This window comes from Sceloporus undulatus, chromosome 1 (genome assembly GCF_019175285.1).
Source record: "Sceloporus undulatus isolate JIND9_A2432 ecotype Alabama chromosome 1, SceUnd_v1.1, whole genome shotgun sequence".
Lineage (NCBI taxonomy): Eukaryota > Metazoa > Chordata > Lepidosauria > Squamata > Phrynosomatidae > Sceloporus > Sceloporus undulatus.
In genome coordinates this window covers 145,743,622-145,759,265 of record NC_056522.1, presented here as the reverse complement: position 1 = coordinate 145,759,265, position 15,644 = coordinate 145,743,622, and the positions used below count along the sequence as shown (strand labels likewise).

Genomic DNA, 15,644 nt, shown 5'->3' with positions numbered 1-15,644 from the left:
TCTCATGGACTTGAGACCCATGGTCTTGAATATTCATGGTGAGACGACCTCCATAAATTTCAATGAGGCACGCCCCGCACACACTTGTAGGAATGCGCCCCATTGTAGCCTATGGGACTTGAATATCGGCGAGTCTCCATTTTCACGGGGGGATCTGGAGCAGCTCTTCCACAAAACTCGAGGGCTGACTGTACTCATATCAAATATAAGATTAAGACTCAAGAAGAAAACAAAACCAGTGATTATACCAAATATGATCTAAATAATATCTCATCAGAATTTACTGGTAACATAAGGAACAGATTTGCACTACTAAGCATAATAGACTGAGAACCAGAGGAATTATGGGGACATAATAAAAGAAGAATGGAATCAGACACTTTCAATAAATAAAAAGCAAGAGAAAAAAACAGATGACAGGAAAAAAACTACACGAAATAAAGAAAAGAAGAAAAACAAAAGGGAGATAGGAACAAACGAAGACTTATGAATACAACAGTACAATGGTTTGTGCAGAAAAATAAAATTACTACAATGACCAATGCAGAGAAATAGAAAACAACGACAATAAGAGAAAACAAGAGGTCTATTTCACAAGATCCAGGAAATCAAAAGAAAATTCAAGACTAGGAAGGAATAAAAAGACGTTGGTTGCAATACACAGAAGAATTATACAAAAGAGATGACAAAATGAAGGACTGCTGGGAAACCCCTGATCCTGGGAGATTTCTCATTTGCATTTGTTGAATCTTGATCTTGCTATTTTTCAGGACTGGTAGCCAAACCGTGCTTACTTTAAGGGTTTCCTCTTTCCTGTTGAAATTGTCCAGGTGTTTATGAATTTCAGTAGCTTCCCTGTGCATCCTGACAAGGTAGTGGTTGGCCTGGTCCAAAATTTCAGTGTTTTCAAACAGTATTTTATGCCCAGGATGGTTTGTGGCATGTTCTGCTACTGCTGATTTTTCTGGCCGACCCAGTCTGCAGTGTCTCTTGTGTTCCTTGATTCTTTTCTGGGCCTGGTAGCCTTTCTGATGTCTGAGCTGGAATAACCATTAGCCCAGTTAGAGCCCGGTTCAGGTGCTTCAGTTCATCTTCCAAGAAGTGGGGATCGCAGATGCATTTTGCCCGGTCTACCATTGTTTTGATTGTGCTTCTTTTTTGTCCTGGGTGATAGTTGGAGTTCTTGTGCAGGTTTGTGTAGGTTTTCTGTATACTATGTGACCCAAACATTGGTTCAGTTTGCAGATGACTAGGACATCCAAGAATGGCAATGTTCCTTTTCTTTTTTCTTTTTCTTTTTCCACTATGGAAATCCTCTTTTGCAGACCCCTCTACCCTAAGGCCTGCCATTAGCAACAGAACAATACACTTGCAAATCACTCCTGCCTTTCCGGATCACACAATATATATACCCAACTCTTTTCCAGGCAAGCATTCTCTGAAGATGCCAGTCACAGATGCTAGCGAAACATTGGGAAGAAACTCTTCTAGAACATGGCCACATAGCCCGAAAAACCCACAAAAAGCTATGATATGAAACATTTTTGTTTTCCTGGTGTATCTAGATGTATCTTGAAGTCAATTTTTATTTTTATTTTGCTTTGATAGAACTTATTCTATTGTTAGTCCCAACTAGAATTGACCCATTGAATCACTGGTAAACTGTATGTCAGTACTACAGAGCTTATCACATTAACAAATATGCTGATTTACCTCTTCTTGCTTGAACTGAGGATCTGGGATGCCTCCGGATGTTATCATATCTAAATCATCGCTGATCTAGCCAGGATGCAACTGTCTGGATGCATCCCTGGTTGAAGCCTTGCTCAGCAAGCAATTTTTCGAAGTCAAGGAGCTTCTGACTTCAAAAATTGGGCGGCTGAGTGAGGCTTCAACCCGGGATGCATCTGGGCAGTGGCATCCTGGTTAGATCGGTGGTGATTTAGGTATGATAACATCTGGGGGCATCCCGGATTCTGAATTCAAGACGGAAGAGGTAAGCTTGTTTATTTGTTAATGCGATAAGCTCCTACATGTAACTTTGATTAATTTAAGGATTCTGATTGAGTTATCTTAGTAATTGGGGGGGGGAGTTTTGAGTCCTCATGAGGCAAAAAACATTAATGACTTGTTTCAGATAACAATGTAATTCTGATGTGAAAGTCTGGTATTGGCAGCCAGAACTTGGTGCTGTGTCTTGAGTGATGTGAAATTTCCTTCAATTTTCCCTGCAGTTCTTAATGCATTTACAAAACAAAACCCCATGAAAAATCCAGCTCCAGAGGAGGTCTCAGCTGTATAAAGTCAGCTTTCATTGTGGACAAGGGATTGTTGTTCTCCCTTTTCTGTTGCCTTAGGGTCTTCAGGCAGCAGAAATCCAGTATTTGAGAGCAGAAATATCACAAAGATTTAGTATGTGTTGTTCATAGCTAAAGTAGTGGTGGAGGAACTCTTGTCTCTAAGGATGTAGAAAGAAAGCTGTATTTGTAGTGGAAGAACTGTTTTATACTATTATTCCATTAGATGTTAAGATCTCCACAGGATGGTGTATATGGTTATCTCTTTTAAAAAGAGTGTAGAACATCTGAGGCATCCGAAGAAATAGACTGAAATCTGCCAAAGCTCATGCTGCCAACGTCTTTCTTTCAGTTAGTCTCAAAGGTGCTACAAGATCTCCTACATACTGATTCTACAGACTAACACAGCTATATCTTTGTATTTTAGAAAAATAATCAAAATGCAAAGCTTATTTTATATAATTTTATAAGACACGCAACAGCTTCTTACAACCAATTTTCTTCTTTCATTGCAGCAGATGCAATTAATAATGCAGCTGGGTTTGGGTTTAGAGGCTATGACAAAAATGGAGTCTCACAGTGGGATTCAATTTCAAATCTACGGATTCTACATATAGAGGTTGGTCATCAATCTTCTGAAAATATTAATGGAAAATAAAATGTTGAGTTCCAGAATGCTGTGTTTTTGTCAGCTCTCGTTTGGTATAATATCTGCTTTAGAGCTGAATTGCACATAATTCGGAGTATGGGTTGCTGAATCATAGGTGTGAAACAGATAGGCATGAAAGAGTGGAATCAAGCCCCAGTCAGTGCAGAACTATGATGACAAGGATGCCCGCTCTGAAACTGGGCTGCTGCTACGATCCCAAATGAGCTGCTAACATGGAGCAGATTTTCCCTGCTCTTTTTGTTGATAGCCTTGAGCTGCCTTAGGCAGCCTCAGAGCAGCTTCTGGCCACTCTGGGGCTGTGTGTGTGTGCACTCCCTGACACTGAAGCGGCTGGAGGCTGCTGTATTTGCCCAGTCTTTCTGGTCAGAGTCACCACTCCATTAGGCATAGAGATGGGCATTCTGCTTACTAAAACTAACACAAAATGGCTAGTGGTCATTCTTCCTGACTGGTCACTGGTTGTTGACTGCCTCCTGTTCTCCACTTTACTTGGTCACCTAAAACAGATGGCTTGCATTGTTTGACACCAGAAGAAACAGCAATGCTTCATTCCTTTCCATGTACCCTCTGCAAAGAAAGAGCACTGTGTGCATAGGAAATGCCTTCCCCTTCAGTGGAGCTGATGTGGAAGGATCCTTTCACTTTTTATGAAATATTCAGAAAGGATTGATTCAAGACTCCTCCATTCAGGGACACATGTGAATTGATCACTGTTGCCAGATTTTCAGTTTATCAGAGGTTCAAAATGTGTGTGTGTGTGTTGAAAAAGAAGTGTTATACAGAGGCAAATATAAATGAGGGAGCAGCACCTTTGGCAGCTTCTCTTTTATCTCATGAAAATCCATTCTTTGAGGGAATTTTAAACAAATATAGTTGTCATATTGCTCACCAATTTCCCTTTCCACACTACTACAAAACCTTTAATCTTGGCCAAGATTAAAGAGTTCTGAACTTGTCAGGGAAAAAAGTAGTCAAAACAAACAGAAAATAAAAGGAAAATTGTCTATATCTCTTTTAAACTAGCAAACTTTACTAATATAAAATAATGGTGTGTTAATTTTACAGTTTTCAACGAGTTTCAAGATGTTTCTTGATAACTGGAATATCCAGACAGCTCTATGGCTAAAAAGGTACCTTTTCTATTTCTTATTAGCTTTCACTGGAGGTTCTTGGGAGCATAGCTTTGCTGGATGATAAGAATAATTTGGTATAAATTTTCCAAGCTGCTGACCTGTTACATGGGGCAGATTGAGAGGTTGATACCTACTGTGAATGATCATTTTCAGGAGGGCAGAAGGAACAATCTACAACCATTGGGATATTCCCTTGTGCCAGATGATTAATGCAGGAGACCAAAATTCCAAACCATTTCATCTATTGCCCCCTTCTGTCTCCCCTTCAAGTTTTTTTTCTCCTGCCTTTTGAGCTAGCTGAGAATTTCTCTCTCTCAGTTTCTAGAACATAAAATATAACTTAAACTAAAACCAATTAGGTGTGAAATAATAGCTAATAGAATGTGACCCTCTGCAGGAGACTTGACAAAGAAAAAGAGAAAAATTCCTGACACAGATGGGGACAGAAAAGTTCTGAGCCCCATCAGAGAAAAAATAAAACATTTCTGGAGGAGGAATCCACCACTAAACCCATTTAGCTGCAAGCGTACAAGCTGCAGAGCAAGAAAATATAAATAAAAATATTTCTTTCATTCAGTTGGGCGTTGAGAGGCGTACCTCTGATCAGGCTGCAGAATCCATTTTAAAGAAAATTGTCCTGTCGTTGAGCAAGAGCAATATGGAGGGACGTTCACCTCATCAGCGCTCAGATTCAAAAACCACAGTGGTAAGATGTAAATTAATTACTTTGGAAAAGGCCAAAAAAAGTTTAAAAGGATAAGAATAGGGAGAAAATAAAAGCAAAAGATCTAGTCTCCCTAGGGAGAAGCGGAGTTCAGTCAAAGTAAAAACTGCAACTCTAGTTGCCACTTTGAATTGGAGAATTCCAGACAGTAGGGAACGACAGAAGCAAAGAGAGCTTTGAGCTGCCCAGAAAAGGCTGCAATGTTATGCACACACACACATGTGTATGGTTTGTGTGACAGCAGGAGCAGCAATGGCAAAACTTTATCACACCCAGTGGAGAAAATCAGCCCTTTAATTACACTGCACGCATCTGAGGCTGCATCTACACTGCAAAATTAATGCAATTTGACACAGCTTTAACTGCTGTTGTTCAATGCTATGGCATTCTTGGGATTTGTAGTTTTGTGGAATATTTAGCCCTTTCTGTCAGAGAGCTCTGGTGCCACAACAAACTACAAATACTAGGATTCCTTAGGATGGAGCTATGGCAGTTAAAGGAACATATCAGCAGAGCACAATGTTTCCATTCAGCAACAACCATATGATATTTCTGCAATAAAAAAGCATAGCCAAGAAAGTAATTAATGTGGAGAAGGAAGCAAGGCTACAAAATACTTTCACTGATCAATGTTTGTCAACTGCAATGAATTTGAATAACATGATTAATCTAATGTAATTGATGTCTCAGACAAATTTAAACAAACTGAATTTGAAGCATGATAATAATTTATTTTTAATGAATTTAGAAATTGTATTTGGTTTAGAAGAGAAATATTCTTCAGAAAAAGAGTAATGTCCACAAAAACATCAGCTGACATCACAGGGGCAAAAGTCTAATCAAACAAGTGTAATAAAACTAATGAAAGGCACAGAGAAAACAAAAGATGTCTCCCTCAAAGATACTTTCAGTATTAATTTAAATAAAATTAATGAAATGTCATACAGAATCAGAAGGGGAACATCTAACCTCTCAGGAAATAGAGTTAGGAGATTAGGAAAAAGATTCAGATTTGGATGACATGCAATCTTCAAATGGGGAATCTGTAATAGAACAAAATAAAATTAGATTATTTGAAGTTGATTTTCAGAGCACCACTTTAAAAGGAAGAGAGTAAATGCTCTGATCACCAGCTACTTGGTATGATTTCCTTCCAGGAGCCAAGTGCATGTATGGAAGAGACTAAAGCCCAGATCTCCGGTTCCAAACACCAGATGCACATTCTTCCTTATGGGAGCACATAGGCCATGGCTTTTGCCTTTTTAAGGAAAGAGAAGAATCACTGTGGCAGCTCATGCAGGAAGAATACATTCCTGGTGCCTGGGCCCTTTAAACCTCACAGGTTTTTAAAAAATCATTTCTGTTATTGGATGCTCAAATCTGGGATACCGAACCTGCAGCTAACAAGGGCTGTCTGTACAGAATCATTATTAGCTTTGTTTCATCAGAGAACTGTAGGTTTCAGGGTCACTGAATCAGTGATTTCATGATGGTTGAAAAGTTGCAGTTATTTGTGCTATGGTTGTTCACGCACGCCAAGACCACAAGAAGTCTGAGCTCATTTGACAAGGTCAGTGGCAAATACACTGGCTTTCATAGTTACATGTTCGTTAGTAGAATCATGTAAAGCAGCAGGATGGAAAGAGCCACTAAGATTTATCAGACATTATAATGTGGCCAAATTTAAAGCATGGCAGGCAGCATTTGAGTGAACTGTTTTATAAGCAGTCTTTGAAAAATCAAGCAGCCTTTCCTGCCTGTGAAGGGTTTGGCTTGAGCATATCCCAGTGGTTGATCCTTCAGCCCCCCCTGAGAATGAGAGGTTGATAACTCTAGGTAGGCTGAAGGAGCAATCCAGCCCCACCTATGGCTATGGATGTAACACAACAACAATACAAAAAAACCATGAACAATCAAATAAAACAAAGACAATCTGTCATTTTCTATCTACTTTAACCCATTATTTGAGTAATTTTTAAAGGCAATATGTTAAACTGAAGGGGAGACAGAAAGGGGCAAAGCATTAAATGGTTTGGAATTTTTCTCTCACTTTAAGCAGCTAGTGCGAGGGGATATCCCAGTCATTGTGGATTGCTCCTTCAGTCTTTCTAGAATGATCATTCACAGTTGGTATCAATTTCTCAATCTACCCCATGTAACCAGCCATCAGCTTGGATAATCCATACCAAAAAGATGTAGAGGCTATTCAGAATCTCCAAAAACCATTTTTTCTATGAAAAATTCATATATTGATGACTTTTTCTTGTAGTCAAAAATTATCTCAGACAGGGCAGTCTGTTTTTCAAAGGGTACGTATGATCAGCATGTGATGAGATACAGTGGACTGTGAAGTCGAAGGCTTTCATGGCTGGCATCCATAGTTTTTTGTGGGTTTTTTGAGCTATGTGGCCATGTTCTAGAAGAGTTTATTCCTGACATTTTGCCAGCATCTGTGGCTGGCATCTCTTCTAGAACATGGCCACATAGTCCAAAAAACCAACAAAAAACTATACAATGGACTGTTTTTCTGGTATCCTCTTTGAAATTCTGAGTGATGAAAAAATTGAATTATACCTGGTTAGTCTTTCCCCCCCTGAAGTACACTACCTCCTTTCCCTCACACATGGTATATTTTTTTCTCTGAATTTTTAGAGTATGCTATGAACGAGCCTCCTTCAGTCCAACAATACAAACCTTCATCTTGTCAGCCATTTGGCATGGAGTGTATCCTGGATATTATTTAACATTTTTAACAGGGGTACTAATGACACTTGCAGCACGAACTGTAAGTATTTCTGATTTCCATGATGATGATGGTGGTGATGATGATGATGATGATGATGCCACCTTTTTTTCTAGTAATAGGACTCAAAACAGTTTACAGTTTATTAAAAATAATACAATACAGATTAAAAACAACAAAAATAATAATAATGTAAATGTTATTTTAGAAATCTGTAGAATTGAAACTGTTTAACAATTCATTAAAACACCACATAAAAATCAACAAAGCAGCACAGCACAGCATCATACAGTCAGCCCTCCATATCCACAGAATCTTTAGCCACTGATGCAAGCATCCATGGCTTACAAATATTAAATATATATATAAATTGCAAAAAGCAAACCTTGATTTTGCCATTTTATATAGGGGCACCATTTTCCAGTGCCATTGAATTTAATGGAATTTGAGTATCCACAGATTTTTGTGCCTTGGAAACAACCCAAAGTGGATACCAAGGGCCCACTGTAAGACCATTTTACAGTCAATTTCTAAATGGTGGAATAGGGCAGGGTGTTCTAAAGTTCCGGAGCAGCCATCAGGAAGGGCCTGAGTAAGACAAGGAGAAGAGCCTCTCCAAAATACCTTAGAGCTCTAATAGGCTTATATGGGGACGTATGATCCTTCAGATAGCCTGGACCTGAGCCTCATAGGATTTCATCACCCTCAGTTTGTGTACTGTGTCTTCAAATGTATCTTGCAGCCAATGGAGCTGTTGCAACAAGGGAGTTGTGTGCTTCCTGTAGCCAGCCCCAGTTAACAGTCTGGTTTCAGTTCTTTGGACCAGATGAAGTTTAAAACACTCTTCAAATGCATCCCAATGCAGAATACATTAGAGAAATCCAGATGGGATGTAACTAAGGCCTGTTACAGACAGGCCAAAATAAAGCTGCTTCGAATCACTTTGGAGGTATGGTATTTCAATGATGCATGCGTCCTAAGAGTCCAAAAGCCACACCAAAGCCACGCTCCTGTCCTAAGGACTGGAGTGCAGCTTTGGTGTGGCTTTTGGACCCTTAGGACTCATGCATCATTGAAATACCATACCTCCAAAGTGACTCGAAGCAGCTTTATTTTGGCCTGTCTGTAACAGGCCTAAGGGATGTATCACTGTGGGCAGCTCTGACATTTCAAGGAGCAGGTTCAGGCCATGCCTGAATGGGCCAAATAACACGTCACTCCCCCATTCTCATGGCAACCAGTCTGGACAACAAAGGGCCCAATCCCCAATTCTGGTGAAAAATGTCTGGGTAATGTACAGCCAGTTCAGCACTTAAGCCACAGTATACCACCCTTAAACCAAATTTTAAAAAGTCATGGTTTGCTCTGGATCTTCCCAAAAAATCCTGAGCTCCGCAGAGCAACTCTGGATGGCTGATTACAATGTATCTCGCTATGCTGCCTACTGATGTGAGTCACTCCCTCTGAGGTCAGAATGAGGCACCCAGCCATGAGATCAATGCTGGGCACCTGCCTTTCTGCCTCATAGGGAACAACTTGAGGGGGCAGTGGGCATCACAGTAGGTCATGCATATGAACAGCTGCCTGGGGTCGCTCCAGAGTGCCCACGTACCAGGGACACAAGGGCTGCTTCAAGGCCAGAATACTCTGGGCTGCTGCTGGAGTATTCTGACCTATGTCAACACAGACACAGATGATACGCTATAACTGTGTAGAGTCAGAGTCACTGGTAGTGTTGTTGTTATTTATTGTATTTATACACTGCTCTTTAGCAATAATAATAATAATAATAATAATAATTTTATTTATAGACCGCTATTCCGCAGTGATCATAGCGATGTACAGTAAAATTGCAAAACAATACAAAAAATTGCAAGGCCTCTCTCCCCCTCAAGATGGTGGTTGGAGGAGGGCTCTTTGTCTTCCAGGCCTGGCCTCTCTCCCCCTCAAGATGGTGGTTGGAGGAGGGCTCTTTGTCTTCCAGGCCAGGCCTCTCTCCCCCTCAAGATGGTGGTTGGAGGAGGGCTAGAGTGGCTTACAAATTGTTAATTAGACAGTTCCCTGCCCTCAGGCTTACAATGTAAACAGACATGACACAAAAGGAGAAGGGAATGGCAGTGAGAAAGGGGATCATGTCCAGTGGTTCTTCTCTCCATCTAAGGCCAGGGCCATAGCAGATGAATGGAGGGAGAGCTCTTCTTCTGTCTCTGGGCTAGGTCTGGTGGAGCTATGCCTGCCTATTCTCTCCGTCTGACACTAAAACACCCTCTCTGCCTCTGAGGAAGGCAGTGGCAAACCCCTTCCAAACAAATACTGAAAAAAACAGAAAACAAAAACCTCAGTGATATAGGTTTGCCTTACAGTCACAATATGTGAAAAATATCTTGAACGCATACAACAACACAGTTCCTATGTCTTTTTGTTTGCATTGCAAATTTCAGAGGTGTGACATCGAAAGGATAAATATTTTGTAATCTGCCCATTAGTCCCAGATGGGTAGATGAAGTCAGTTCACATCAAAAAGTAAATTCCATAAGCATTCTTAGTTGTGACTCTAAATTGAGAATGAGCAACAAAGCCAGACCTGATGTTAAAAGAGCTTTACTGTTAACATCAACATAGTGTAGGTGGTCAGTGAAAATGACTGGCAAGGATAGTGTCTTCTGTTAAAGCCATGGTAGAATTTAAAAATAAACAGGAGAACCAAAATACCAGTAGTGTGAAGATGTCTGTAGCAGAATATTGAAGAATTCTTTTTGGTTGCGTCTATAAATGTTGTTTCTTGTAAAATTTGTATAGCTGCTACATGTTCTGTAAAGATATTACAATTCTCTTACTTAATAAGTCTTTGGTGTGTGTGTTTTTTTTTTAGATTAGAAAAAATGTTAGGCACCTCTTTATTGACTCTCCATCCATTAAATTATGTTACGATATCATGACATGGATGACAACTCAAGTAGCAATAAGTTATACAGTTGTACCATTTGTACTTCTCTCTGTAAAACCATCTTACATGTTTTACAGGTAAGTTGACACTACGTCTTTTTAAAAACAAGATTTTTCAAGTTATTTATTCTTTTTTCCTGACAACTGAACAACTGAACTTTGATTCCAGGTGTATAAAATTGCATGTAATATTTAGTGTTTGGAATCTGGAAACTGTTGTGGCACATAAAATAATGGGCCTTCCTTTTTTCTGGGCAACACAGCTGTGGGACAATTTTCCCTCCAGGTAAACAAAGAGTTAATGACATGAGGGGGGTGGTATGTTACATTTTATGGGGGTCAATGTCATGAAAGTGTCAGAGATCATGACACAACTGCCCAATGGGATGGCCAGTTAGATAGTGGTAAAGTGATAAAAAGCCTCAGATGACCATGAGGCAAAAAGAAAAACAAACTGTCTTATTAAAAAGATTGTATGTACAGCACTGTGTAAATTTACAGCGCTATATAAATAATAATAATAATAATAATAATAATAATAATAATAATAATAATAATAGGGACAAAAGGGCTATGCGCCTGCTGCAGTCTTCGGGGGCCATGGGTTCAAATCCCACCACTACCATCATGTCATAAGCCTCGTGGGTCCCCTCTTGCTTCTGCTTGAGAAGGTTGGGACCCCATGAGGGCATGTAAACATATCTGCCACCATCAACATTTTTGACTCCCCCTTTTCTGGTGATTCAGTGGGAAATTACTGAGGAGTCTGGCTTGTGCTTTCCACCTGATTGTGCAGGTAAACACACCCCCATACCAACCAATGCATGTGAAAGAATGTGAAAGAGAGACATCCTTTTAAAAAAGCTTTATTCTAAGCAAGAACTCTATATTAGAAAAGGATATCTTTCTTCATAAAGGGCACCTTTCCTTCAGGTACACTTGGAGAAGTTACAAGTTACAGAATAGTATAGATCATATTCAGCCAAGATCAAATAATAAGATTAAGCCCTGAAGTGGCTAAATTAAACATTCCCTAGCTACTCATGACTGGAGTTCTGGGAAGCTAGATGTTCTCGGAGTCTGGATGCTCTGCCCAGTCTCAACGAAGCTGCCCATAGATGTGGCAGACAGTTAGCCATTTTGTCCCTCTTTGTTCTTTTTGCCTCATGGCCATGTCAGGTTTTTTTTTTTAAATCACTTTTCTTTGGAAGCATCTTGAACCTCTGTCTAACTGACCATCCCATTGGGCTGTTGTTTCTCATGACCTGTGATTCCTTCATGATGTTGACATCAATAAAACGTTATTTAATCTCATCATATTATTAACCCTCCATTTACCTGGAAGGAAGACTGCCCCTCAGCTTTGTTGCCTTTCATTGTCCACTCTCAAGTGACAGTTCCTTCCCACTTCTTTTTGATGTAATAATTTTCTTCCTCCTTTTTATTGTTGGCTGTTCAATAAAGTTTTACATTTATTTGCATACATACCTTGTATTGTAGCATGATACTCCCGCCTCCAGGTATCAATAGCTTTCTAGTCATCCATATGTGTGATTCACACAAAGTACAAAGGAGGACAGGTTGCTTATCTGTAACTGTGGCTCCATACAGACAGGCCAAAATAAAGCTGCTTCAGGTCACTTTGGAGGTATGCTGTTTAAATTATGAATGTGTCCTAAGAGTCCGGAAGTTGCGCCAAAGCTGTGCTCCAGTCCTTAGGACTAGATCATGGCCTTGGCGTGGCTTCCAGACTCTTAAGATACATACATCATTTAAACAGCATACCTCCAAAGTAACCTGAAGCAGCTTTATTTTGGCCTGTCTGTATGGGGCCTGTGTTTCTTCAAATGATCCTCTGTGAATTCACACAGGCCTGCTCACCCTCCCCGCAGTGTGTGTCCTTCCTCTTGGACCTTTGGATCCTTTGGAACTAAACCTAACAGCCGGGATTAGGGGTTATACTGTATATAGATTTGGCAGGACTAGTGTCAAAATTCAGGCCTAGCTATTGTAGTAGGTTTGGCATATGCTCTGCACAGGCGCAGTAATTTCACAGATGACCACTCAAAGAAATAGTTATAGGTAAGCAACCTGTCCTTCTGAGCTCAGCTCTTTACAACAACTTTTGTATAGGCAGTGATGCCAGTACAGTCGGCCCTTTTTATCCATGGATTGAACCATCCATGCCTGGAAAATATTTTTAAAAAGATTAAAGTCCTATTGGAAAACATTGATTTTGTCATTATGTATAAGGAATACCATCTTACAACCCTGTTGTATTTAATGGGACTTGAGCATCCATGGATTTTGGTGACCATGGAGGGTCCTGAAACCAAACCCTGTGGAAACCAAGTGCCCACTGTATTTCTGCTATATTCTTGCCTCACAAAGCTCCTTCCTTGCGCTTCTGGACATGGAGAAGCCTTCTCAGGTTGGATGGGAAGATCCCTTACATTCACTGTCTTCAAGACAAAAGTCACAGTTTGAACCATCCAAATACAGCTCAAAAAAGATAGCTGGACTAATAAAATATACAATAATAAGGGCATTTACACAGAACAGTATGTAGTACATATAGCATATTTTCTGACTGAAAAGTAGATGTTGAAGTGTGATTATAATGACCAGGGATTTTTATTTTTATTTCTTTGCTTAGCTCCTGTTATTTCTGCCTCCACATTGCCTGCATGTTGGTGTTGTTAATATTCCCAGTGAAAAGAACTCAAAAAGGAGATAAAGAACAAGAAAGCCCCCGGCCCTCTCGGTCAAAAAAGCAAGATGATGGTGATGAAGAAGAAGAAAAAAGCATTCTGGGACATGATAGCAATTCAGTGGCAAATAGTTTCAATCAGAAAAGAGAATTCACCTGCAGAAATACAGCAACAAATCAATGATTCAAGATGCTACGGTGGATATATTTTATATTTTCAAAGCCCATTTATAGCACCTTTTAAAGGGGTTTGTATTTGTCTGCAAAGATGGTTAGTAAGAAAAGAATGCTATGTCTCTAGAGAATATTGAATACACTAGTAAGAATGGAAACAAAGCAAATTAACCTCTGCTGTGCCATGTTCCTGTGGATCATGCCTTATATGAAAATATTAACCATTATTTCAATGGGCACTCAGGACTTAACAGCGTATGTCCATTGGGTCATTGGTGTGCCCCTTTGTTGAATGTACGTTGTGTATCCTATGGCACTGATGGGGGTGGTGAACAATTGTTTCAGTCCAGAATAACAGAAAGAAAATACCTTAAAAAAGGAAATACCTTGCCTTAAGCCCTCTATCTACTGAAATAAAGTTTTTAAGTTGTATTTTCATGCTTAATATAATGTGGGGAACATAGTTTAAATATAAACTTTAGTGTGCTAATGGACAAAATAGGGAACTGGAAAAAAACAGAGTTTGAAGTGTTAAGAAGGAATTTGCAATAAGCATCTCAATATTTTAAGGGTTTTCTTGGTATATCATATGTAGAGTACAGGACTGCAAAAATTGCCAATGCCAAATTATAGTTGTTTTTATCTGATAAATATGGCCATTTCAAGGGAGCCCTCTGAAGACTTTGTTTTTAACTTGAAAGTCACTCTTTCCAGGGCTAAATACTCTGGCTTGTTTATTTTGCTGTTTCAGTACACAAGGTACACCAAGAAAAATATTGGCAGCCAGCATCTCATGTCTTGTTAAAACTGGCATTACAGCAAAATTTCTCCTTGTTACTGTGCACAAATTATTTTACAAAGAGTGAAGTTAAGATGCAGTTACCTTGACATTTTATCAGAGATGTAAAGAATTTGTGTGGGAAGGTACTTATGATATAAGTATAGTCAGATTATTTTATGGTTATAATTCAGTTTATATTAAACAAAGGGTGAAATTGCTAAATAGGCATTTTCTAGCTCATCCTTAACATTATGTACCCTATAACATCGGACAGCCTGTGATTTAGGAAACCAGGATTTCATATATGGAGATCTCACTGTACCTTTTGATAAAATGTTCCCAACTGTTCTGGGTTTTTCCCCCCATTTTTATTTTTAAAGTATATCAAGGGAATTGATAAATATTAATCACTTTTTGGTGAACATTAATAACTGCTAAAGAAATGCTTAAAGGGCTATAATTTTTATTTGCTTATTTTCATACCATTTTACTGTCTTTTTTTTTAGTAAATGCAAAACACTTTTATCTTTTAAAATATAAGAAATGCCACAGCAAAAGTAATGAAGTTCAAGATTGGGCTGTTACTAAAATAAACTGAAGCTTCTTCCTGATAATGTTTCATAACATTAATTATGCAGTGCATGACTGAATATTTCAGATAAGCACAGAAGGGTAAATCTGCTCTTTGACAGCATAGAAAGCAAATGATACAGAAACCTCAAGGGATTCTAAGTTTAATTTTCACAGATCAAATCTGAATCAAGAATAGGAAATAGAAAATATGTACTGCTGAGTGTCTCGCTTATATATTCTGCCTCCCCAATATCTGTGGATAGTTGGAGACAGGTGCCTTCTGTGTGAGGGAACAAAATAGTGTTAATGATGTCAGTGGCAGAAATATAGAATGAAACGTTTGTAGAGTAGGTAACTGCACTTTCAAAAAGGCTTGCATACTAACAGTCATGGAGGTGAATATTAACACTGGAAATGGTGAAATGATGTTAAGGTGTAACTTCTATTCTGTCTTTAGATAAAGTGGTTTCAGCAGTATGTGAGCAAGGCTGTAACAAGTACAGTGGTACCTCGGGATACGAAATACCCAGGTTACGAAATTTCCGGGATACGAAAAAATCCCATTGGAAATAATTGTTCCGGGTTACGAATTTTTTTCGGGTTACGCAAAAATTTTTTGGTGCTTTTCGGCGCTTTTTCGCACGAAACGCGGCTTTTCCCCATTAGCGCCTATGGCAATTCGGCTTACGAAGGCTTTTCGGGTTACGAAAGCGGCCGCGGAACGAATTAATTTCGTAACCCGAGGGAGCAGTGTAGCTCATTCCTGGATATGATGTACCCTGGGTAGCTATACAAGTAGAAGCTTTTAAAAAAAATACCTCAAGCTCTGTGCTTTTGAGGCTTTGGGTTCCATGGAAACGTCTGTGTGTACAACAGTATGCGCAAACCACTCC

The 15,644-nt window shown here is 39.3% G+C and overlaps 1 protein-coding gene across 1 annotated transcript in view; it reads left to right on the top strand.

Moving 5' to 3' along the window:
• MBOAT2 (membrane bound O-acyltransferase domain containing 2) overlaps positions 1–15,248 on the top strand; it is a gene marked incomplete at its 5' end in the record, with an annotated part of 112,784 nt that extends 97,536 nt beyond the window's left edge. The window contains 5 exons of the mRNA XM_042457534.1: positions 2,813–2,916; positions 4,033–4,097; positions 7,477–7,609; positions 10,440–10,591; positions 13,170–15,248. Coding sequence (XP_042313468.1) covers positions 2,813–2,916; positions 4,033–4,097; positions 7,477–7,609; positions 10,440–10,591; positions 13,170–13,407 — 692 coding nt within the window. The remainder of the gene's footprint in view (positions 1–2,812; positions 2,917–4,032; positions 4,098–7,476; positions 7,610–10,439; positions 10,592–13,169) is intronic.
• Between the last annotated feature and the right edge of the window lie 396 nt (positions 15,249–15,644).